Source organism: Portunus trituberculatus, chromosome 42 (genome assembly GCF_017591435.1).
Source record: "Portunus trituberculatus isolate SZX2019 chromosome 42, ASM1759143v1, whole genome shotgun sequence".
In the NCBI taxonomy this organism is placed as follows: Eukaryota; Metazoa; Arthropoda; class Malacostraca; order Decapoda; family Portunidae; genus Portunus; species Portunus trituberculatus.
This window is the reverse complement of record NC_059296.1, coordinates 6,971,039-6,994,437: the sequence shown is the minus strand read 5'-3', so window position 1 is coordinate 6,994,437 and position 23,399 is coordinate 6,971,039. Positions and strand designations below refer to the sequence as shown.

Here is a 23,399-nt window from a genome sequence, read left to right as displayed (position 1 = left end):
GATGGGAAAGTGATGGAAGTGATGGGAAGTAATGGGTGATGATGATGGGATAGTATTGGTGACAGGTGATGAGAACGATGACAGGTGACTGGTGGTGATGGTGGTGAGGGGTGGAGGAGTAATGGGGCAGGTGATGGGGTGAGTAAGGATAACAGGGGCGTGATGGGTGGTAATGGGGTGGTAATGGGATGGTGGATGGTGCTCAGGAGTAATAAGGGAATGGCGGTGATGATGGTGGTGATTAAGAGTGACAGGTGGTGTGCGGGTGATGAGAGGCTAATGGGTGATGTTAATTACTGTACTAGCAAACATAACCAGGAACTCCCAAAGGACTGAATGGATTAATAAACGTCTTATTCAGTTTTGGAGGTAAAGAGATTCCCGTTAAAGATCAGAACACACACACACACACACACACACACACACACACACACACACACACACACACACACACACACACAAATATTCAATTATGATATACATTATTAGCAGCATTCTAACTACTACTACTACTACTACTACTACTACTACTACTACTACTACTACTACTACTACTACTACTACTACTAGTACTGCCATAATATTCTCTTTTTTCCTGTCGCTATACGGTTCTATCCAGTTTCCTCTTCCTTCCTCTCCCGCTCTCACTCCCACTCTCACTCCTACTCTCACTACCACTCCCATGCCTGGATATTGCCTTCACTGCCTTCCTCAAGTTCCATTCGCTCTCTCTGTGCTTCCATCGGCTGCCAATAATTTGTCTCCAGCGCGAGGTTCATTTTTTTTCCTCCTGCTCTCTTTCCCTACTTGCTTCATGTCTTTCATTACTGTTCGCCCCTCTAGGTCTTCAATCAAATCAAAAGTATAATGTACATCCATAGCACGCCAGTCCCCCAGCCGCGTCCCTCTCGCCGCCTCTCTTCTGGCTCCCCGTTAGCAATAAGTGGCGCAATCACCTCAACTTTTTTGCAACACACTAATAATTTGCTCAGTTCCGTAATCCCCCGTGATCAGCCTCATTACCCAGAGGCAGGCAAGGGAATTCTCAGTCTTTATATATCCTGAACGCATAATTTAAGAGTCATTCTAGCAGCAAAGTTTCTGACAAATACCATAAAACTTCACGTATTTGGGTAAAAGGATCACGGCCGAGAACGATATTTCCAGACTAATGGGACGCTGACCGTAAAGAGAGACACGATCACGGAAAAGTGAACCTATTCATGTAATTCAAAACGGCAATCAGTTGCAGACGAGAAAAACCACGCAAGTCATTATGAAATATGCAATGAACTTTTTTTTTTAGTTTGAATTAGTAACCAACACTCCCTCGCCGAGCCAGCACACACCTGGCCGATAATTGGGCATCAGCCTCTCCATATTAGCAGGAATTTATGATTATGATCCTACTGACAAACATGGGAGGGACTTGCTGCTTCCCTCCCCATTCCCGCAACCCTTGTCGGCTGCACTGTTCGGCTCGCTGCCACGTTGCTGCAGGAATGGGTACGACAAGCTCCTTCGTGCTGTGCCAGTCACCTCCTCCATTCCGCGGTGGCACGTGAGCAGAGTGAGTAGTGGTGTGTGTGCCACAGACATCCGTCCACCCTGCGTGTGGCTGCACACCACCACCACCACCACCACCACCACCACCACCACCAACACCACTGTGTCTCCCTGGCTGCGATGTTTTGTGGTTTGTTTTATGAGGCGGGTAATACTGGCAATATTTGTGGTCTGGTTTATACAGAGGAGTCGACATAACACAACCCTATGATTTTACATCAGTAAGACGCCAATTCAATGTCAATCACGCCACGAACTCCTCCAGCAATTGGCTCCATTCATGAAGCTTACCGATGATTTAAGTGAGTTCAAAGCTCCCTCTTCGCGACACTGGTGACCTGACAGGAGACCTGCTGATGACTGAGGAAGAGCAGCTTCCTATGCATGTTCCTCCACTCGAGAATGTGGCCATGCCTCACTGAAGCCTGGGGGGTTCTTGAGAAGAGTCAGGTGACGCCCGGCACGTCATACTCCAGCCACCTTCAGTCTCCACGAGAATACTGAACTAAGGTAATACTTTAAGTAATAAAATCTTTATTCGAGAAAAACTCGTCACTTTTGACAGATACTGAGAAGTTTGGTGGAAGGTGCGCTCTCAAGTGCTCACGATGGATCCCAGTGTGCCTTATGCGTCAGGGAACCCAAAGTTATATTTTATTGCGGCAGCCGAAGCCGCAACTCTCTCCACCTCGCCACTCCTGCCGTGCGTTTTTCTATTCCTGGCAATTCCTCATTCCAACAGTCTCAGCTCGCTAAGTTGTATGCATGTTTTATATTTCCTTCTCTTTTTTGCTCCAAAACTTTTCGTTCCCTTCCTTTACTCAGCCATTTTCTCCCTCCCACAATCCTCTTCCCCCCAATCTTTCACTCCCAGAATCCTTCATCGCCAGAGTCTCCCTTCTGCAACTTGTAAACTTTAATCTCCCCACCGAAAAGTTCCTCTTATCAAGCTTTCCCCCTCGCGATCTTCTCTCTTGAGTTTTCCCTCAGCTAACATCCTTCAATCTCAGCTTTATCCCTTTGGCAGTCCCAAGTAATTTCTCTCCAACAAACGGACGCAATTCAGGATTTTCTTCGGACAACACGCAAGTCTTTGTCTTCCTCGCTCTCCTCTCTGTAAAACATGGAAGTGTCACTTTACTCTCGTGTGTCATTTTCATCTTCACCAAGATAGCTATGATGGTTATTCTGAATACTCGCCTTTCTATTCATCCACGAGCTCTCTCTCTCTCTCTCTCTCTCTCTCTCTCTCTCTCTCTCTCTCTCTCTGTGTAAAAACGTCCAATTATTTTCTATAGCGGTGAATTCATACAAGTTCTGTGCGGAGGAAGAAAACGCTAATTGGTAAGCGTTACAGTCACTAACGTCTTTGTTTTTATTTCAGTTTTAATAACGCACTCCGTTTTGTTCTCTGGCGGCAATTTAGAATGTCATTTTCTTTGTTATCTTTTCATATATTCCTTTAATAATACCGCAAATCTCTCTCTCCTCAACACAGAACCCTTTCTTTCTCTTCCACACATTCTCTCTCTCTCTCTCTCTCTCTCTCTCTCTCTCTCTCTCTCTCTCTCTCTCTCTCTCTCTCTCTCTCATTCCTATACCGCTCTGGCTGCCTTCCTTCTCCCCCTCTTCTCATATCTCACACTGTCCTCCACGCCCTGCCACTCTCCCTCCAAAACCTCCTCCTTCTCTCAGTCTCTTCCTTTCCCCTATTTTCCTAAACGTCCCAATCTCCTTTACTCCTCCTGCTCTTCCCAATCCCCTCCTTGTCGCTCCTCTCCCTCCGTTCACCTGGCCCTCCATTCCCGCCACCCTCCCATGGTCCTCCATTACTCACCTCCAGTTTACCAAAGCCCTCAATCATTAAGCCATAACTGGAGGGGTAAGCTCGGTAAGGGGGAACCAGGAGCGGGCTGAGATGGGGTCCCGGAGGGGCTGTTACCCAGGAGCACCTAACTTAAGCCCTCCGCCATCATCTCAGACGCCCCCGATCACGCTCAACACCAATTTTTCTCTTAATCCTCCATGAACCATAAGTTTTCGTCCCCAGACACGCCCAACACCAGATGTTCAACGGAAGGAGAAGGAGGTGAAGGTAATGGGCCTTCTGGAGGAGGAGGAGGAGGAGGAGGAGGAGGAGGAGGAGGAGGAGGAGGAGGAGGAGGAGGAGGAGGAGGAGGAGGAGGAGGAGGAGGAGGAGGAGGAGGAGGAGGACGACGACGACGACGACGACGACGACGACGACGACGACGAAGAAGAAGAAGAAGAAGAAGAAGAAGAAGAAGAAGAAGAAGAAGAAGAAGAAGAAGAAGAAGAAGAAGAAGAAGAAGAAGAAGAAGAAGAAGAAGACAAGGAGGAGAGGGATTGTTAAGGAAATAGCAAATATGGGAAAGAGGTGGACAAAGATGTGAAAGAGAGGGAGAGACAAGGAGGGTGACAGACACGGGAAGGGAAATGAAAGGGAAGGGAAGCCTGAATTAACCCCTGGTGGTGGACACAGACGGCGGATTGTCTGCTATACCGGTACAGAGAGACGCATCACAATTACCTTCAGCATTCAGCACAGCGATCCGTTGCCGCCGCCAAGCCGATTGTCACCGAGGCTTTCCTCCACCACCCTGTTATTCATAGAGCAAACACCAATTTCGTTTCCTTAATCGAGTAAGGTTTTTGATGGTCGAATGGTAACAAGGCTAGACATCGTTACTGAGGTCCAGCTCCCTGAATACATCACACGCTGTCCGGACACTGAATTCAGGTTCCTTCATCTCCCCTATAAGCAACCGAAAGGGTGGCAGCAAAACACATGCGGGTAGAGGTGAACGTACACACAAGGAACACAGACGCCTCAGCTAACGGCCACGCGTGCCCATTAACTGCTTCCCTGATTCTCAGCAGTACAACAAGTTTGCGTGCTTCCTGAACCTTGCTAATCTGTAATACCTACCAATGAATGAGGACGCGTGACTTTCTCCTCTCACATATGAAACTTTGAATAACAAGGCGTTGTCTAGCGATGGGTATTTGCACATCACAAATTGCAATTACTGGTGGACTGACGTACCCATGTATTCAAGACAGTTGAAGCTAACAGGAGAATGCCTGACTTGAAATCTGGAGGAGCTAAGCACGCTTACTCTTAATGTAGTGAAGTGCTGTTCGCTCTGATCACCAAATTGGAAAACTTCTCTTCTCTGAACAGCTGTTTCTTTAAAGTACTGACCAAAGGTACCGGAAAATAAATTGTGACACTAACGAAAGGTTCCAGAAAAAAAAAAAAAAAATGTCTCGCTAGTGCAGCTCTTCTAGTACAGAAGTGACTCGCTCTCAAGGAGTTATGAATTCACACTTCCCTTAGACAATCTCACCACCACGCACACGTGCTTAAACAATTATCACATGTTTTCGCGATATTCACAAGTACATTTAATAAGTTCACAAGTTAACCAGAGTCGCACACACAGTAAAACTTTTCTCACCTCCACCACGGTGACCGCCTCCCCACACACGCCCTTCCAACACCGTAAGAAAAACGCAACGTCTTCCGCATAACATTCCGCTGTGGTTGACAAAGAACTCACATTAATTATCCACACACCGCAGCGGATGGCGGAGCTAACGCGGTGGTGACTCGGTGTACATGGCGAGGAAAATAATACCTCTTTTCTACGTTAGTCTCTTCACATGTAGGCGAATGTGAGGACATAATTCACCTGCCTACTGCAACACACAATAGGAAAAATATTAACGTGAAGACCAGAAGTGAAATACTCATACGTATGTTATCAATTAATGTACAGACGTTTATGAGATTGTGTGTTGTATAGGGAGACGGGAGGTGTAATTGCAGTAATCGGTGGTGGCAGGAGAGGGGAATGGGAGCGAATCAGAGAGACGTTCTTCATCCTCCAAGACACCGAGGCACAGCACCTTCCACGTCTTTTGTTCCTCTGGAGGCAACACGTGCGCGGGGGGGAACGTGACGCGCTTCATCTTAATAAATGGTAAATCAATCGCATCTTACACTCGGATTTTTTCTTTTTTTTTTTTTTCTGATCAAGGTCTTGCGATGTTCCTTCTTTCACGGCACAGATAAAGGAGAGCGCAACCTATACACTTCTTGGAAATAATTAAGAGAAATATCAACTAACTCTTAGAAATACATCAAACTGGCTACAATTCCACTAACTTGCCATACCTTGCTTTTCTGCCTATACCGCCCATCAATCGTGTGTGTGTGTGTGTGTGTGTGTGTGTGTGTGTGTGTGTGTGTGTGTGTGTGTGTGTGTGTGTGTGTGTGTGTGTGTGTGTGTGTGTGTGTGTGTGTGTGTGTGTGTGTGTGTGTGTGTGCACGCGCGCCGTCTGCTTGTCTGCCAGTCAGTCTGCCTGTCTGTCAGCATGTCCTGCACACACTCAATGCTCCTTCCTTCCCTTCCTCCTTTCCATTTGATTTCCTGGCATTTTTCTCTCTGACTCCTTCCTTCCCCTCCGCCAACTTATCTTTTTCCCTTCGCTTTAAGTCTTCCTATCTTACCAAATTTTATCTATTCTCTCCCGTCTTCCCTCCGAGCGCGCTTCCCTCCTCCTGTGTCTTGTGTTATTGTCTTTGCTCATGGTGGCGGAGCGGAGGGGTGGACTAGAGGGAGGCGCGGCTGTAGGGAGACTGCTGCCGGTGTTTGCATACTGTGGTCAGGGTATAGAGCGAAAAGGGACGACTTCAATGGTTGATGGTGAGTACGGTGGAGGCGATGGTGATGCAGATGAAAGTGTTGTAGAGATGAAGCAGCGGTGGTGTAAGGACTCCCGCACCATCACACACTACACAGGAAGAAACAGGCCCCATACCATAAAAAATACGACAACGAAGGGAAACGCTCATACATACATACATACATACATACATACATACATACATATTGTACATACACACACACACACACACACACACACACACACACACACACACACACACACACACACACACACACACACACACACATTCTGCAGCAGGAGAAAAATCGATGTCATGCACAAATGGACTCATCCTCCTAACAAGAATTGCATTTATTTTCAAAACAAAAGACTACTTGTAAGGAATATAAGCGAGGTATCGGCAAGCGGCAGTGGCGGTTATGGTGGCGCACGGAAGCACTATAGCACTCTGACAAAGGCAAGATTTAAATAAATCTCAAACGTGGCAGAACGTGCCATGCTTTGATGTATGTCCGAAAGACAAATGAGTATGGGATGTATGAAATCAAATAAACTACTATATTTGCTCACACACACACACACACACACACACACACACACACACACACACACACACACACACACACACACACACACACACACACACACACACACACACACACACATGGGAAAGATAAAGAAAAATATTAAAATAACCTTGCTCCTGCTAACATTTATGCAAATTTGCTTAAGTAAATATTTCTTCAGGGCCGAGCAAACACTGCAATACGATTCATGCAAATGTAATGAACAACTGGCGCTCCGGCCCCAGAGGAACAAGGTTATTTCGGAAGCTGCACGTGAAATGACGAGCCCAAGCGTCAGCCTTCCCAAGCCGCGTCCCTCTAACGGCAGGCAACTGCCCCTTGCTTGTACTCGTACTGTCCCTTCGTTAGGTATTTTACCACATCACGCACGATAAACCTAAAAACTGGCAAACAAACCTACACAATCAAAAAGCTAACTGCTTCCCTTTCTTTCATGTAGTAGCACCACAACATGAGATTAACATCATATAAGATTATAATTGCGTTTACACCTCAAGTTTGGTGGCTGAAGACCATAACCCAGCATGGTCAATGTAGCTCCAACACTGCAAGTCGTGTGTTCACGTATACCTCGGCGTAAGGATCGTCATGACTCGATTATCGATGAGGCAGTAGAGGGATAAGACTGAGATTCTGCCGAACGGTGATGAGGAGAACTTGCTGACCCCTCATACTCAAGTGTTTGGCATAAATTGGCATGAAACACGCTATCCATCACTCCTTCCTGCCTCCACATTATCTGAAAAGGGAACAACGTCCGTTCTATTGTATTGAGAACTGGAGAACACGGCATATTTTCTAACTGGATTGACCCTCAAATATTTACTGTCCCATCACACCACTCAGTGACTCAAGTGTAGCTGATATACTGATCCAAAAACTGTGAACTCTGAGCAGCCATGTGTTCATTTTTAATGGCAAATCAAACGGTGTCTCATGGCAACGATTTCCCTTCTCAGACGTGCCGTCGGGCCCACCGCGGCTGGCTCTGAGCCGACTCCAGTGGTCCCCTGGTGAGGTGCTGAGGGCTAACTGCACTTTTCCTGGAGCGAGGCCACCCTCTGAGCTTCACTGGTACATCAACGGAAAGAAGGTGAGTACTCTACTCCATCCACGTTATAGAACGAAACTGTGTGTGTGTGTGTGTGTGTGTGTGTGTGTGTGTGTGTGTGTGTGTGTGTGTGTGTGTGTGTGTGTGTGTGTGTGTGTAATTCACCTCGGTCGCCTGCTAGTCACCCAGCCAGTCTTCCCCATTACGGAGCGAGCTCAGAGCTCATAGACCGATCTTCGGGTAGGATTGAGACCACAACACACTCCACACACCGGGAAGCGAGGCCACAACCCCTCGAGTTACATCCCGTATCTATTTACAGCTAGGTGAACAGGGGCCACACATTAAGAGGCTTGCCCATTTGCCTCGCCGCCCCGGGACTCGAACCCGGCCCTCTCGATGTGTGTGTGTGTGTGTGTGTGTGTGTGTGTGTGTGTGTGTGTGTGTGTGTGTGTGTGTGTGTGTGTGTGTGTGTGTGTGTGTGTGTGTGTGTATACGCACGTACGCACGCACAAATACATCAGATTGTCATCAATTTGGCTCTGTACTACACACCGCATTTGTAGGGCAGCCCATCACTGCATAACTGGATACTTGATAAGTGCCGTCGCCGCCCTGCCCCTCTGCTCTGCCTCCCTTCCACGCGCTCCATCAGTACATAATTCTACGTAGGTCTCACGAGTCACACGAATCTTCCATGAGGGTTCACACTTTATGTTGGGTCTCCTGTAGAGGACGTTCCATTGCAGCCCTTCACTTGAAGGAGCTCAAATCGACCTCTTGTATGTCTAGCCCTCCCCAACAGCTTGTGTTCCCCCTCCGTCCCTGCCATTCCTCACACGCCTTCCTGCTCTCTAACTGCCTCTCTCACCACTCACAGATCTCCCCCCAAAGCTCCCTGCTCGTCCATCCTGAGAGCAAGAAAGGGGCAAACGATTTCGTCTCCCGCACCTCCCAGCTGACACTGACGCTGCGGTCGACACACTTCACCACGGGAGGACAGGCCACCCTGACCTGCGAGGCCACGGTGCCGGGAGTGTACCGCAGGTATGTACTGTACCTCACTCGCATAAATTACTTATACCTAAAATAAAAAAAAATATTAAAAAAAAAAAATCGCTCACATATGTTACAGCTGCAGGAACTGTTGTATTCACCAACAGTATATATAATATTTTACCTCCCATATTTAAAACGAACGGCTCAGTTATCCAAGAAATTTATTACTGTTATTAAACGGAAAGTGATTTATACTTTTTTTTACCAAGGTTTCATTGCCACACGTCCGTGCCTTGCTGTCAGGTTTTTCCAAAGCCTTCACTAGCAGAATGGTCCAAAACCCCTAAGTTCATTCCCTCTGACGTTTTCTTATCCACTCTAAGAAGACATCTATCGGAAATAAACTTAGTAAAACGACAGTATATAATTTTAATTTCAGAGTCAAATAACCGCGTCTATCTTTATTCGCAGAATGGCAAAGGTGTATCTGTCACTCCCTGGATACAAGACTGCTGCTCCCTCACTCAAGCTGTACGGCACGGGGAGCGGATTGCGAGGAGGGGCGACACTAGTGGCAACGTGCTTGGTGTTGCTGCTATTGTAGGACACCACCACCACCACCACCACCACCACTGCCCACTGCACCAGTAAGCACTCCTCGCAGCGCCATGGGTCAGTGTGTATTAATGGAAAGAACGAAAAGCAACCAGGCTCACCACAGCATGGTGGCGGCTTACCACACAACACACGAGCAGCCACCAGCAATGCACCACCGCCCGGCACCGGCCTCACTTCCTGGCAGGATCAGGCTGACTCTTAACAATGTAAGGTCGAGTCGTGCTTGTAAAATTCGCTTCGTGGTTCATCTCACTGCCAGGCTTTCTAAACACTTGCCTTCCATCCAAACACACGAGGGACAGGACGCCGTCACGCACCCTGCAGTAGCTCCCAGAAAGCTTATGCCCACCTGAAATCTACCCGTAAAAACAAAACAAAACAAAAACAAAAACAAAAAACAAAAAAAAATTAAGAATTGTCAGATTCATTGTACACTCCACGAAATAAACAAATAAGGGCCTGGTGTCGGACGTGGCGCCGTGAGGAGCTTAGCAAACCTGATTGGCCGCCAGAACACCAACATGGTCCCTGACGGCTGTACGAGTAGAGTTGACACCCCACGCTCACATGGACATGACAAGACTGTGTCGAGACAATTCTACATGTAAAAACATTAACTTAAGTATATGGCAAAAATGTGTACTTGTTCTGTATATACGTACCATACGAATTGACTTCAGGGTCTTAGGACGTAAGTATGTATGTATGTATGCATGTAAGAATGTAAAAATGTATGCAACTGCGTGTGTGTGGGCGTATGTAAGCGTGTACATGTGTATGCATGTATTTTAGCGGCGTAGTTTGTACTTCTGTACTGGTCAGGATTAATGTACTATATAACACTAGTAGTGTCACCCTCCTCATCACTTCCTCCGCCATTACATCAAAACCATGTAGAGAAGGAACCACCCACTCAGCACGCCGCGACCCTGTACATAGGGAGGACCTGTACCACAGCCACGGACTGAACGAAACACTAGTCACACCACACAGAGGTCATAAGAATGCCGGTTACTTATCAGATATATGCATAGATATTGGATACCAGAGTAGGAATTCGGTGCACTGCATGCCGCCATCTCCCTCCGTGTGGACGACCCGGCTGGCCCACGCCCCCTTCCCGCCCCCGCGCCACCCCTACCCAAGGCCGCCGTGCAGTGTGCAGTGTTCACGCAGAAGTGTGTTGGCAGTGGTCTAGATAATGAAGTTTTCCTCACATTCCGCCAACATTCGGTAGTACGATGAGCGTCCCGAGTCAGGAAATTGCGGGGCTGTTAGTGTTTGGGGAGAGTGTCGCGAGCCTCTCAGCAGCTCCTCGCAGACTCACGCTGCGCTGCACACGCTGCCGGCACTCACTCACTCACACACACACACACACACACACACACACACACACACACACACACACACACACACACACACACACACACACACGTTCGCACCTTAAGACAATGCGATAATAAAACACACCTAATACAACACACAAGACTGACTGATACACTCTGTACATATTACCTTAAGACTGAAAATCGTAATCAATTGAAACAAGAAAAAGTGATATCTATTAACATAATTACTGACATTATCTAATGATATTATTCCTTTCGTGATGATCACCATCATTACTGTTACGTTTACCATCGTTATTACATTCGTGTGAACACTACACTCGCATCAGCCTTCAGCACTGCGGCGGCCCTGCTGCTGGCGTGACAACAACGCGCAGCTCAAGTATACGTAACCCGGCAGGTGTTAGGAGATTGCGGAGGGAGTGTGGTGCAGGTACTGCTGTATGTGGCGCTGGGCCCGTCACGCTCCACCTGCGACAGGACCCTCCTTATGGACGAGACTGCCACGATGATTTGCTGCTTTGAACACCGTGTGTGTGTGTGTGTGTGTGTGTGTGTGTGTGTGTGTGTGTGTGTGTGTGTGTGTGTGTGTGTGTGTGTGTGTGTGTGTGTGTATATATATATATATATATAGAGAGAGAGAGAGAGAGAGAGAGAGAGAGAGAGAGAGAGAGAGAGAGAGAGAGAGAGAGAGAGAGAGAGAGAGAGAGAGAGAGAGAGAGAGAGAGAGAGAGAGAGAGAGAGAGAGAGAGAGAGTGCAGTCTGTTGATATAAAACTACGGAAATTGAGGAAAAGAACGCAAGTTTCCCATGCGGGTTCCCTCGGAGGAAGGAAACCGCCCACCCACAGCAGCACCGCCCACTGTCTCCCAAAGCCATTCTATCACCTCCAATTAAAGTGTCTTCCTGTACAGTTCTATTTTGAGCGCAACACTGGCGGCAATACAGGGCGGGGTGGCACCGCCGATCCGACACCCGCGGCAACGATTCCATACTAAAGTCAACTTTTCAAATTATAGTTATTATGTACTATTACACAGTAATCATGCGAGTATATATTTGATACAACACACACACACACACACACACACACACACACACACACACACACACACACACACGTTCCTCAAGACTGGAGTAAACAGTACTAAGAATGAACACAAGGCATGTTCAAGGTAAAGAATATTGTCACAGTTATCAAAATATTACCGATATATAATGTTGGTAAAAAGTATTTCTTGTAAATAAAATAAAAAAAATAAAATGTGAGAATTTTTATATTCTTTTCCACAAATATCCACAGCGAAGTGAAGACCAACAAAATGAAGAAGGTAAGTACGGTGCCGGGACGCTGAGGCAGCCAGAAGTACCGGCCTCTCCCTGCACCACGGGCTACCCACACCACTTTCAGGAGAGGCTTGCCATGCAAAATTCTACACACATGATCAATTTCGTCAGAACACAAATTTCAAGCAGTCTTACATCCGAGAGATGCGCTCGGTTGAACTCACACCTCGAGAAGCAGTCAACACAGCTGCTGTCTGAACACTATTTGCAGAGTCGGAAGGTTATAACGCTAGGAGACGCGGGCTCCAGCGCGGCGTCAAAGGGCTCTCTGTGTATATTACAAACTAGTCGAGTCACGAGTTGCAGGATCCAAACTGGGTCGGAGTTGAGTTGGTTCAAGTTTCCTCGACAGATCCTGCTAACGGCGCCACCCATCGCCGGCCCGTCGCACTCTCCCCGCTCTTCAGTTCATCAAAACATGACCTTCAGTTTGAGAGACACCTACCACATGCAAACTTCAAGGGAAAAAAGTGAATAAAACAAAATAAAATAACATCACGGAGAAAACGTAAAAGCTTGGCCGCAAGCATCTTATTAAACATGTAAGAAAGTTGCTCGCCCATTCCAGAACAAAAATAGGAAAAAATCTTACAAAACAAGGAAAACTTGAGTCCCTCAGCTCAGGAAATCTCCATATTGCCAGTGTTCTCGCAGCCCTGCTCATGTTAGTTCAGGGAAGGCACGGAAACCCTCAACAGTGAATAATGGAACATATTTACAAGAGCACGAATGTAAGTCTGCGAAGGCGACTCAGCGTGACGTCAGCACCCTCTCCCCCTTAACCCTCTTCCAGCAGCCTTTGATAAACGACTCCAGACTGTCGGGAGTCACGGAGCTCGACCGCGGGGCATGAAAGGGGGTGCAAGTCTGCCACGCCAGAATGACCCGCTTTCTTTCATCCCTCTTCATCTCCTCAGCCCACACATTCGTCACTCATTCCTCAACTTTGCCTCTTCCCTTCCTCCTCTTCCTGCTCCTCCTGCCTCCTCCTCCTCCTCCTCCTCTTCCTCTTCTCTTTCTCTACCGCACCAGGAGCTCTAGTCAGTTTGCAAAGTTGCCTCTATCTACTGGTGAGCAATTTTGAAAAGTGTCAGTGTGGTTTATGGGTGTTGGGCGGCCTCCAAAAGAGAGAGAGAGAGAGAGAGAGAGAGAGAGAGAGAGAGAGAGAGAGAGAGAGAGAGAGAGAGAGAGAGAGAGAGAGAGAGAGAGAGAGAGAGAGAGAGAGAGAGAGAGAGAGAGAGAGAGAGAGAGAGAGAGAGAGAGAGAGAGAGAGAGAGAGAGAGAGAGAGAGAGAGAGAGATCGTGAGAGAGGAACGTCACGGACAAGTACGAGGAATTGTGGAAGAACGAAGACAGAATTGGAAGAAGAAGAAGAAGAAGAAGAAGAAGAAGAGGAGGAGGAGGAGGAGGAGGAGGAGGAGGAGGAGGAGGAGGAGGAGGAGGAGGAGGAGGAGGAGGAGGAGGAGGAAGAAGAAGAAGAAGAAGAAGAAGAAGAAGAAGAAGAAGAAGAAGAAGAAGAAGAAGAAGAAGAAGAAGAAGAAGAAGAAGAAGAAGAAGAAGAAGAAGAAGAAGAAGAAGAAGAAGAAGAAGAAGAAGAAGAAGAAGAAGAAGAAGAAGAAGAAGAAATAGGAGGAGGAGGAGGAGGAGGAGGAAAGGGGGACGCATCTGCCGTATTTTCCTGCAGGAGGAGGCTGTCGTATCGTTTAGGGCGGACAGGCGAGCCATTGTGTGGTGGAGGGTGACGCTCGGTATTTCTGGGCTGGATTCAATTTCAAGTCATCAGTCGTTATCCTTCAGCGTGCACTGCTTGTTCCACCCCTCGTGCACCCTTCCCCCACCATCATCCCCACCTACCAGCCGTGCACTAGCCACATATCCCACGCCTCCCCCTACCACCTGTCACCTTCCCCTTACACCCTATCCATTTAACCCTCCTCTATCCTAACGGTCTTACACATACCCTATTCCTATCCTATCCCACGGCAGCTCTTCTCATCCCCCTCATCCACCCCTCCTCCTTCCTGCTCTCCTTAAGTCTTCCTCCCCTATAGCAGTTCCTTAACTCTCCTCTTCTCCCCACAAACCGGTCTTCCCCACTTCCCGTCCTACCTATCCTTGTCTCTCTTATTTTCCTCCTCTTCACTACAAGCGCTATGTCTTATTCCCCATCCTTCTAACCCTCCTCTTTCACAGCATCCTTCCTCGTGCACCCCCCAGCGCCCTCTTGATCCTATTCATGGTCCAGTTGCTCCATCCTACCTATCCCTTACCTAGGCTTGCCCCTTCCCCCGAGCAGACACCAGGAGGCTTTTCACTCGGAAAGCATACGAGCGATATTTCTGAAACCACTGGTATATGAAACAATAGCGTGCAAAATGAGCCTTCAGTCAGGTTATGCTTATTTGATGAAAGCTGTAGAATAACTAAGTGATGGACTAATTCCTTGTTTCCATCTCTCTCTCTCTCTCTCTCTCTCTCTCTCTCTCTCTCTCTCTCTCTCTCTCTCTCTCTCTTATCTAGTACAGTATCGGGAAGTTTGATGTCGGATAGTTTTCACATGTGGAATTCATTAATGACCTCTCAGTATCTTCGCAGTGAATGGAGCTCGAGGTAAAAATTGTGAACCTGATCGACGGTACGTAGTGCTGTGTCCGTGGTGGTGGTGGTGGTGGTGGTGTTCATTCCCTCATTCCGTAAATATTTAAGGACGGTGATGGTAGTTCTCTCTCTCTCTCTCTCTCTCTCTCTCTCTCTCTCTCTCTCTCTCTCTCTCTCTCTCACCAACTAACTTTCCACCCCACATGTATTCTCGATGCATCGGCGCTGAAGTCGGGAGCCTTTCGGTAAACTTTCACGGCTTGAAGGAGAAAAATAGGTGAGTAATGTTTTGTCGTTCAATTTCAATGCTTAACTCACCTGATTTTTCAAGTTAAATATTGGCTAGGAGTGAGGTGAGGCGATAGCGTCTCGTTTAATACATTACTCGACGAAAATCCAAAGGCAGAGTGACTCCCTAAGTAGATTATACGCGTGGCCCCGTGGGAGGCTGCACCATATCCCCCTCGCAATTAAATTATATCACATGAAACATCAACATTAATCTTCTCGGATGACTAAGAGGAAGACACCGCGCCACTTACCAAGGCCTCAAGATTACCAAGATTATGCGCGCTTAGCAATATCCTTCTCAGGATTTAACAATATATGGGACAAATTACCTTATCATAATTAGAAACTTGTCACTGAAAGATACCGGGAACAAAAGCACGGAACGCAATCAGCACACCTTGCATGAGACACGAAGAGGTCGAAGTACAAGTCATATGGAACCCCCCCTCCCTCCCTCCCTCCCTGCTTCTGTAATTCCATCTACCTATGACCTGAACTCATTTAACACCCTTTCAACACTGGTACATATTTTTCCTTTAAGATTTGTTTACGATAGGACCATTTTATTGACATTAGGAAGGGTCTATGGAGGTTAAAAGATTAATGGTCAGAATCTTCACTATTTCAATCCTCACATGAAAGCTGTATAAAATCAACAAATAGTAAACAGAATTAATATGGAAAAGCGTCATGGTACTGAAGGGGATACGAGGGAGGTTTCACGACATTTATCCCATTCTTTTGACTAACTCTATTGTCTCTGTTTGGGAACCGGCATCTCAGTGGGGATCCTTTTTAAATTCTTTTTTTTTTTGTACTTTTTTTCCTCTTACATAGAAAAAAATACTATGATTCAACCATTAAACTATAGAGACCGGCACAGTGAGAGATGACGTCAGGAAGCAGCCTTGAAAAGTAGATGTGGTTACTGCACTCATTAGGTGGAATTAAGCATCTCATATCCAAGGTTACACGGGATATATGAGAATGCACGGGGTATAAGAGACATCTACGTGTTTGCTATTCTAATCTAATGGTAAGCTCTGAATAGTTATGATGTAAACGGGTATAGGGTAACGGATTAATAGCACAAAACAACATTACATCTTTGCATCTTTCGTAACCAATAATCTGAAAACCCGGTCATCCGATGTAGGTAAAATAACAAACTCCTCCATTTTAATCGAATACAAATAAATAAATAAATGAACACCGTGAATACAACAAACAAATAATAACAAAAATAAATCAATAAGAGAAACCAATCAACTCACAAACATTTCATTTTACCTTCATACCAAAAACATCAATAGAAAATTAATAAAGAAAGAAAGAAATAAGAAGGCACTAAACTCACAACAAACAGCCGATGTATAGCCACCCACCTCACCTCACCACAAGCAAAACACCTTGAATAGATTATAAAACTCCAATAAAAGAGGAACGAGAGGGAAGGAAGGAGGCAACAATCGTCCGACATCTCCACCACACAGACACCCACACAGCATCCATGACAAACCTTCACACAAACACCCACACAGAGTCCATGACAACCATACACCGGGACACCACCACATGAGTATATTCAACCACCCGCCCCCACATCCCACACCCCCACACACACCCAAACAACCCCTCCAATGGTCCCGTAGTGGTAAACTAATCTAAAATAAGGATAAATCTAACTTAACCTAACCTAAGTTACCTAACCTAACCTAACCCAACCCAAAGCCAACTCAATTTAAACCAACCCAACCAAACCCCAAACTAGCCTAACTTACCCTACCCAACCCAACCCAACCCTAATCTTAACCCAAATTCAAACCAACTCAATCTAACTCAACCAAATCAAACCTCAAACTAGCCAAACCTACCCTACCCTACCATACCCTAACCCATCCCATCCCAACCTAACACAACCCAACCTGACTTAATAACCCTTCCAGTGGTCCCGTCATCGCCCTGATTCCAGCCCGCGGTCACCAATACTCCACTCAATCTGGCACATCACTTCCCAGTCCCGTGAATGTCTCGCAGCCTTAACAAGTCACCGCACGGTATCTTAAACATTTGGGGACACGAAAATAGGCAATCATAGAGAGGAAAAACCCGTGATGTCACCTGCTGAGAGAGAGAGAGAGAGAGAGAGAGAGAGAGAGAGAGAGAGAGAGAGAGAGAGAGAGAGAGAGAGAGAGAGAGAGAGAGAGAGAGAGAGAGAGAGAGAGAGAGAGAGAGAGAGAGAGAGAGAGAGAGAATGATAAACGAAAACAGGAGTCGTTGTAAGGCGGATGGAGGCGAGAGGAACAAGATGGGTAAATGAGGGATCTTCCGCGTCACAATAGCGAGGTGATTGTGGCCCCGGGAGGCGACTGGAGCGCACACACACACACACACACACACACACACACACACACAGACACACACAAACACACCACCCCAATGTTCCCCTCCGGCAGCAGCATCAGCAGCTCCTCTTCTCCCCTCACTCCTACAACAAACAATTACTCCCAGAATTTTGTGGCCCGGAAAATAAAGAGGGACCTTGTTTCGGGAGGAGACGGAGTAGTGAGGAGTGAGACAGGGATAGAAGGCGGCTATGGGCTGTGAGGGTTTGAGTGTGTGTGTGTGTGTGTGTGTGTGTGTGTGTGTGTGTGTGTGTGTGTGTGTGTGTGTGTGTGTGTGTGTGTGTGTGTGTGTGTGTGTGTGTAATTCACCATCACGGTCGCCTACTGGTCACCCAGCAAGTCTTCCCCATTACTGAGCGAGCTCAGAGCTCATAGACCGATCTTCGGGTAGAACTGAGACCACAACACACTCCACACACCGGGAAAGCGAGGCCACAACCCTCGAGTTACATCCCGTACCTATTTACTGCTAGGTGAACAGGGCACATTAGAGACTTGCCCATTTGCCTCGCCGCGCCGGGACTCGAACCCGGCCTTCTCGATTGTGACTCGAGAAGGCCGGGTTCGAGTCCCGGCGCGGCAAGGCAAATGGGCAAGCCTCTTAATGTGTGGCCCCTGTTCACCAAGCAGTAAATAGGTACGGGATGTAACTCGCACCTAGCTGTGTGTGTGTGTGTGTGTGTGTGTGTGTGTGTGTGTGTGTGTGTGTGTGTGTGTGTGTGTGTGTGTGTGTGTGTGTGTGTGTGTGTGTGTGTGTGTGTGTGTGTGTGTGTGTGTGTGTGTGTGTGTGAGCGTGTGTGTGAGAGCGAAGCAGAATTGCGTAGACGAGGAGGCTTCTCGTGTAACTTGACGCTCAGTGTAGTAATGGAGGGAATAATGAATAATAAGCAGAGGAATGAAAACCAAAAGCACTGTGTGAATAAATGTTGTAAGAGAGAGAGAGAGAGAGAGAGAGAGAGAGAGAGAGAGAGAGAGAGAGAGAGAGAGAGAGAGAGAGAGAGAGAGAGAGAGAGAGAGAGAGAGAGAGAGAGAGAGAGAGAGAGAGAGAGACGCACATCGGAAAAAAAATATCACAAAACACCTGTACACACAAAAAAACAAACAATAACAATAATAATAAAACCATTGAAAAAAAAAGTAAACAAAAAAAAGGTAGCGGGACGACACAGTTATTTCGACTCACACGGCCGTCATTACAAAACAATACATAATGCGATTAAAATATACCAGCACGTTTCACTTATTAGCCCCGGCAGTGCATCGCTGGGCCGGCATCACACCAGAGCACATGGACGGGCGAGCGGCACCACCGGCTTTCATATGTATGATAATGGCGACTCGAAATATTACCGACATCCCTCCTTCCCTCTGCCCTGACACCCACCCGACACTATTGCGAACCCTTTGCCGAGCCCCCCAGCCACCCCCGTGTTGTTTGCTGCCTCGTCGCTTTTTATTTAATATTCCGAGTGTCAACAACAGCGCTCAGCAGGTGGGTGGTGTGGCCAATCTTTTTTTTTTTTTTTCCTCTTCTTTTTTGGTGTGTGTGTGTGTGTGTGTGGTAGGAGGAGGGAAGGGTGCTCGGTGGTGGTGAGGGTGGAGGTTGATATATGCAAAACCTCTAATTGTTATTATGGTGCTGTACTATACTAGTTTAATTAATCAACTTAAATTCCTCTCTCCTACTACGGACTACCATTGCCACGTTCACCTATTCTTTTTTCCTGTCTTTTATATTCTCTTCCATGAATAGATAAATAAGTGAATAGACAGACCGCAGCTTCACCGGCGCCAAGATCACATTACACAATTATACGCTTTCTCTCCGCGACTCCTTTTCACATTCAGTCCCTCAGGCAAACATTACCCACAATGACCTTCCCTTCATTGCCTTCACTAGTTACCACTTGCGCTACGTATCACATTATCCCCGATCCTGAAATTAAACTAATCAATATAAAAACAATAAAGAACATAAAGAGAATAAGGAAACAAGTAAAAAATTGCTGGGTGGAGATAGAGATTCCCAACAGAAAGCTGCCTTCACTAACAATTGCATTACGTGTTACAACTCTATCGCCGTCCATGAAATCAAACAAATCAATATAAAACCAAAAGACCATAATAAGGAAATAAGTTAGTATCGCTGCGTTAAGGACAGAGATTCCCAACAGTAAGCTGCCTTCACTAACACTTGCGTTACGTATTACATTATCACCGTCCCTGAAAAAATAAATAAATACATGAAAATAAAAACCTGAAGAACAAAAGGAAAATAAAATGAAAAAAAAAAAGTCAAAATCGCTGCAGGGTCGAGGATAAAGATTCACAACAAAAAGCTACCTTCACTAACACTTACATTACGTATTACATTATCACCGTCCCTACAATAAAAAAAAAAATAATAATAATAAAAAAAAACAAAATAACATGAAGAAAATAAGGAAATAAGTCAGAATCGCTGCGTGGAAGATAAAAGATTCACGACAAAAAGCTGCCTTCACCAACACTTGCGCTACGTATTACATTTTTACCACCGTCTATGGAAAAAAAAAAAAAAAAAAAAAGAAAAAAATCAACATAAAAACCAAAAGAACATAAGAAAAATAAGGAAATAACTCAAAATCTCTGCGTGGAGGATAGAGATTCCCGACAGGAAGCGTCCACAAACATCCACAAACGGCTTCTCAATGGCTTACTCAGACTGCTTTATATTACTTAAGATGCCGGATATCAGCGGGGCGTCATCCCTTATGGGCCACATCGATCCACACCACTCTGCCATACACGCCTTTCACCCGCCTGGAGGTTTAGGCTTCCGTGACCCGCCGCCTCATTGCCTTGTCACTCTATCTTCGAATGCCTTTCTTTTGTCTGTATCTTATTCAATCCCAGCTTATTATCAACACTTTCTAAATTATTCTCTCTCTCTCTCTCTCTCTCTCTCTCTCTCTCTCTCTCTCTCTCTCTCTCTCTGTTTTACTAGCTATTTATAACATTAATAGCGTTTCATCTTCAATTACACTAAGGAATTGCAGAAAGGATTACAAACAGCAACAAGCATTTAAATTCTCCTTTCTGTCTATTCGATTACTTTTCAGTCGGTAGTGGAAGAGAAAGGACGGGTTAGTGTGAAGACTCACTCCTCTCCCCATCCATCCAATCTTTACGGAGCACTTGATATTTTGTGCATTCATTTTATTTCTCGATCTCACTTTGACACACAAGCCAGAGCCATGCAAACCAGCCCACCTTTCCCCTCAAACTGCTCCTCTCCCTGCATCCGCCTCAAAGATTCTTAAACCTTTACTCTCTCTCTCTCTCTCTCTCTCTCTCTCTCTCTCTCTCTCTCATTTATAACACCTTATTACTTTCATATTTGCAACATTCAATTTCTACTCCCTATTCCTATTCTCAGGAGCATCAATAGCAGCAGCAACAGCAAAAACAACAATAACATCATCAGAAACAACAACAAAGACAACCACCACCACCACCAACAAACACGAAAAAGAAACACATGATAATGAGGCACCACAAGGAAAACGAGCGAGACCTTGAGAGAAAAACGTTCAGCAAAGACTGCAATACCGCCTGGGCTTCCTAACTTTGCATTAATCACGTTCTGGAGACTTGAATTGCCGGGGCGGGAAGTGTTTGGCCCTGGTGCTGGAGCCACGGCCGGAACCTGGAGCTACGAGGCGCGGCGTCACGTTAGGGAACTTATCTCGTTTGTGGTGGAGGAGACACTCGTATACATAGTTATATGGCTCCACTGTAGGTGTCTAATTATGAGCAAGGTCACCAGCCGTGCAGCAGTTGTGCTGTGCTGATGATGGTGGTGGTGGTGGTGGTGGTGGGATTAAAACAGTAGTAGTGAATGCAACAGCAGACACAAAGAAGCAACAACATCAGAACTACCGGGTTAAGTTGCAGAAACGTCATTGGTATTAGAATCTGCAACAACACTAAAGGAGCCAAGAGCAAAAGCAACAGAAGCAGCAACAACGACAACAACAGCACAATGAGTAACAAGATCACAGACACAAATAGCGTATTACATCACCAACACAAGGTAAAAGAATAGCATTAGCAAAAAATAACACGACAAACATTAATTAGAACCACAGTAGCAGTTAGATTTACGAAGTCATCAGAAACAACAACAACAACAACAACAAAAACAATTCCAAAAACAATAAATAAATAAATAAAGCTAAAAAAAAAAAAAAAAAGGCAAACAAATAAAGTGGCATGCTCCATGGGACAAAAATGTGTTGAGGGCTTTCCAACGCAGCCTCTTCTATAAGGTACACAGCTGAGGAGGAAAGAAAAGCTGCCACGACGAGGAATTCCTAGTGAAGGAGCGAAGGAGTGCGGGACGGCCTGCATGGGTGGGCGGGGCGGGAGGAGCAGGGCCTTAAGTCGCCTCATTGTGCACCCTCAGTGGGGCAGGGTAGTCTTAGAAGAGGGGGCAGGGGGCTTATTGGTGCGAGGGAGGGAGGGGATAGTAACGGGACGCATCCGGGAGAGAGAGAGAGAGAGAGAGAGAGAGAGAGAGAGAGAGAGAGAGAGAGAGAGAGAGAGAGAGAGAGAGAGAGAGAGAGAGAGAGAGAGAGAGAGAGAGAGAGAGAGAGAGAGAGAGAGAGAGAGAGAGAGAGAGAGAGAGAGAGAGAGAGAGAGAGAGAGATGGTCCTGGAGAGAAAAGGCGTCAGGTGATGTGATGTAAAATAAAATTAATTATATAAATGCAATAACTTTTATCATGTAGCCAAATACAGATAATATATATATATATATATATATATATATATATATATATATATATATATATATATATATATATATATATATATATAAATAAAAAATGATAAGCCACTGTTTGCTGACTCGTCACAATGAACATATAATTTCAACTTCCAAAGCATTATCACACAGCACCGTCAGCATATAAACGCTTTCAACAGACTACTTAAAATAAAAGACAAGGAATATATTCACTAAATGTCTGTAAGATAAATTATGCAAAAAAAAAAATAATTTAATCTGAGAACAACATGATTTAATACGGAAACAACACGAGCAATGCATGACAGTGAACGCCCCAGTCTGCTCTATCACATCACCGACAGCCTGCAGCAATGACACCAACAACCATACCTTTTAACTCCTTCAGTACTGGGACGCATTTTTACCATGAATTTGTGTGCGATTAGACGATTAAATTTATATTAGTGTTTATGGAGGTCAGAAGGTTAATGGCTACAGTCTTTACTATTTTAATCACCACATATGTTTCTAATGCTCAATAAGATCACCAAATAGTAAGCAGAATGAATAGGAAAACACGTCATGGCACTGAAAGGGTTAACACTCCACCTCTAAACCTCCACTGCATTTTAAGTCCCTATAGTTCTAGTTACACGGATTTTTAAGAGTTTTTTATGGTTAAGGTGGCAGACTAACGAGATTTTTACATTTTAAACAAGAGAAACGCTTTCGAGAACCTTGCTAATCACCTTTGTGGTCTTTGCAAATAGTTGTGGTGAGGGAACAGTGTGTTTCAGAAAAGACACAAAAGTCATTCAGAGGGTGTAGTGAGCACCGTGCGGCACTAACACTGATGCATTAGTGGTGCATATCCAAAGAGTATCTATACTACTGATGTTACTAAGTTTGGTTTTTACGTATACAAATAATACCATGAATTCTACTAGTACTGACAGGTGCTGCATCACTGAAATTGCCTACTGGGAAAATGTTACCCTGTAGTTCTTATTTCTCAAGTTTCATTTCCATTTTTCTTTTCTTTTTATAGCTTCCGCCGGCTTCCTTCCCCTGCCTTCCTCTCCAGGCGCCGCACGGTAAGCAGTTT

General features: G+C 45.8%; 1 protein-coding gene and 1 long non-coding RNA gene across 3 annotated transcripts in view; one reads left to right on the top strand and one right to left on the bottom strand.

Moving 5' to 3' along the window:
• LOC123517779 overlaps positions 1-9,882 on the top strand; it is a 118,623-nt gene extending 108,741 nt beyond the window's left edge. For both annotated transcript variants that reach the window (XM_045278235.1, XM_045278236.1), the window contains 3 exons: positions 7,826-7,959; positions 8,798-8,964; positions 9,388-9,882. In XM_045278235.1, coding sequence (XP_045134170.1) covers positions 7,826-7,959; positions 8,798-8,964; positions 9,388-9,520 — 434 coding nt within the window. In that variant the 3' untranslated portion in view covers positions 9,521-9,882. The remainder of the gene's footprint in view (positions 1-7,825; positions 7,960-8,797; positions 8,965-9,387) is intronic.
• LOC123517780 overlaps positions 1-23,399 on the bottom strand; it is a 199,082-nt gene that overhangs the window by 136,801 nt on the left and 38,882 nt on the right. The window lies entirely within an intron of this gene.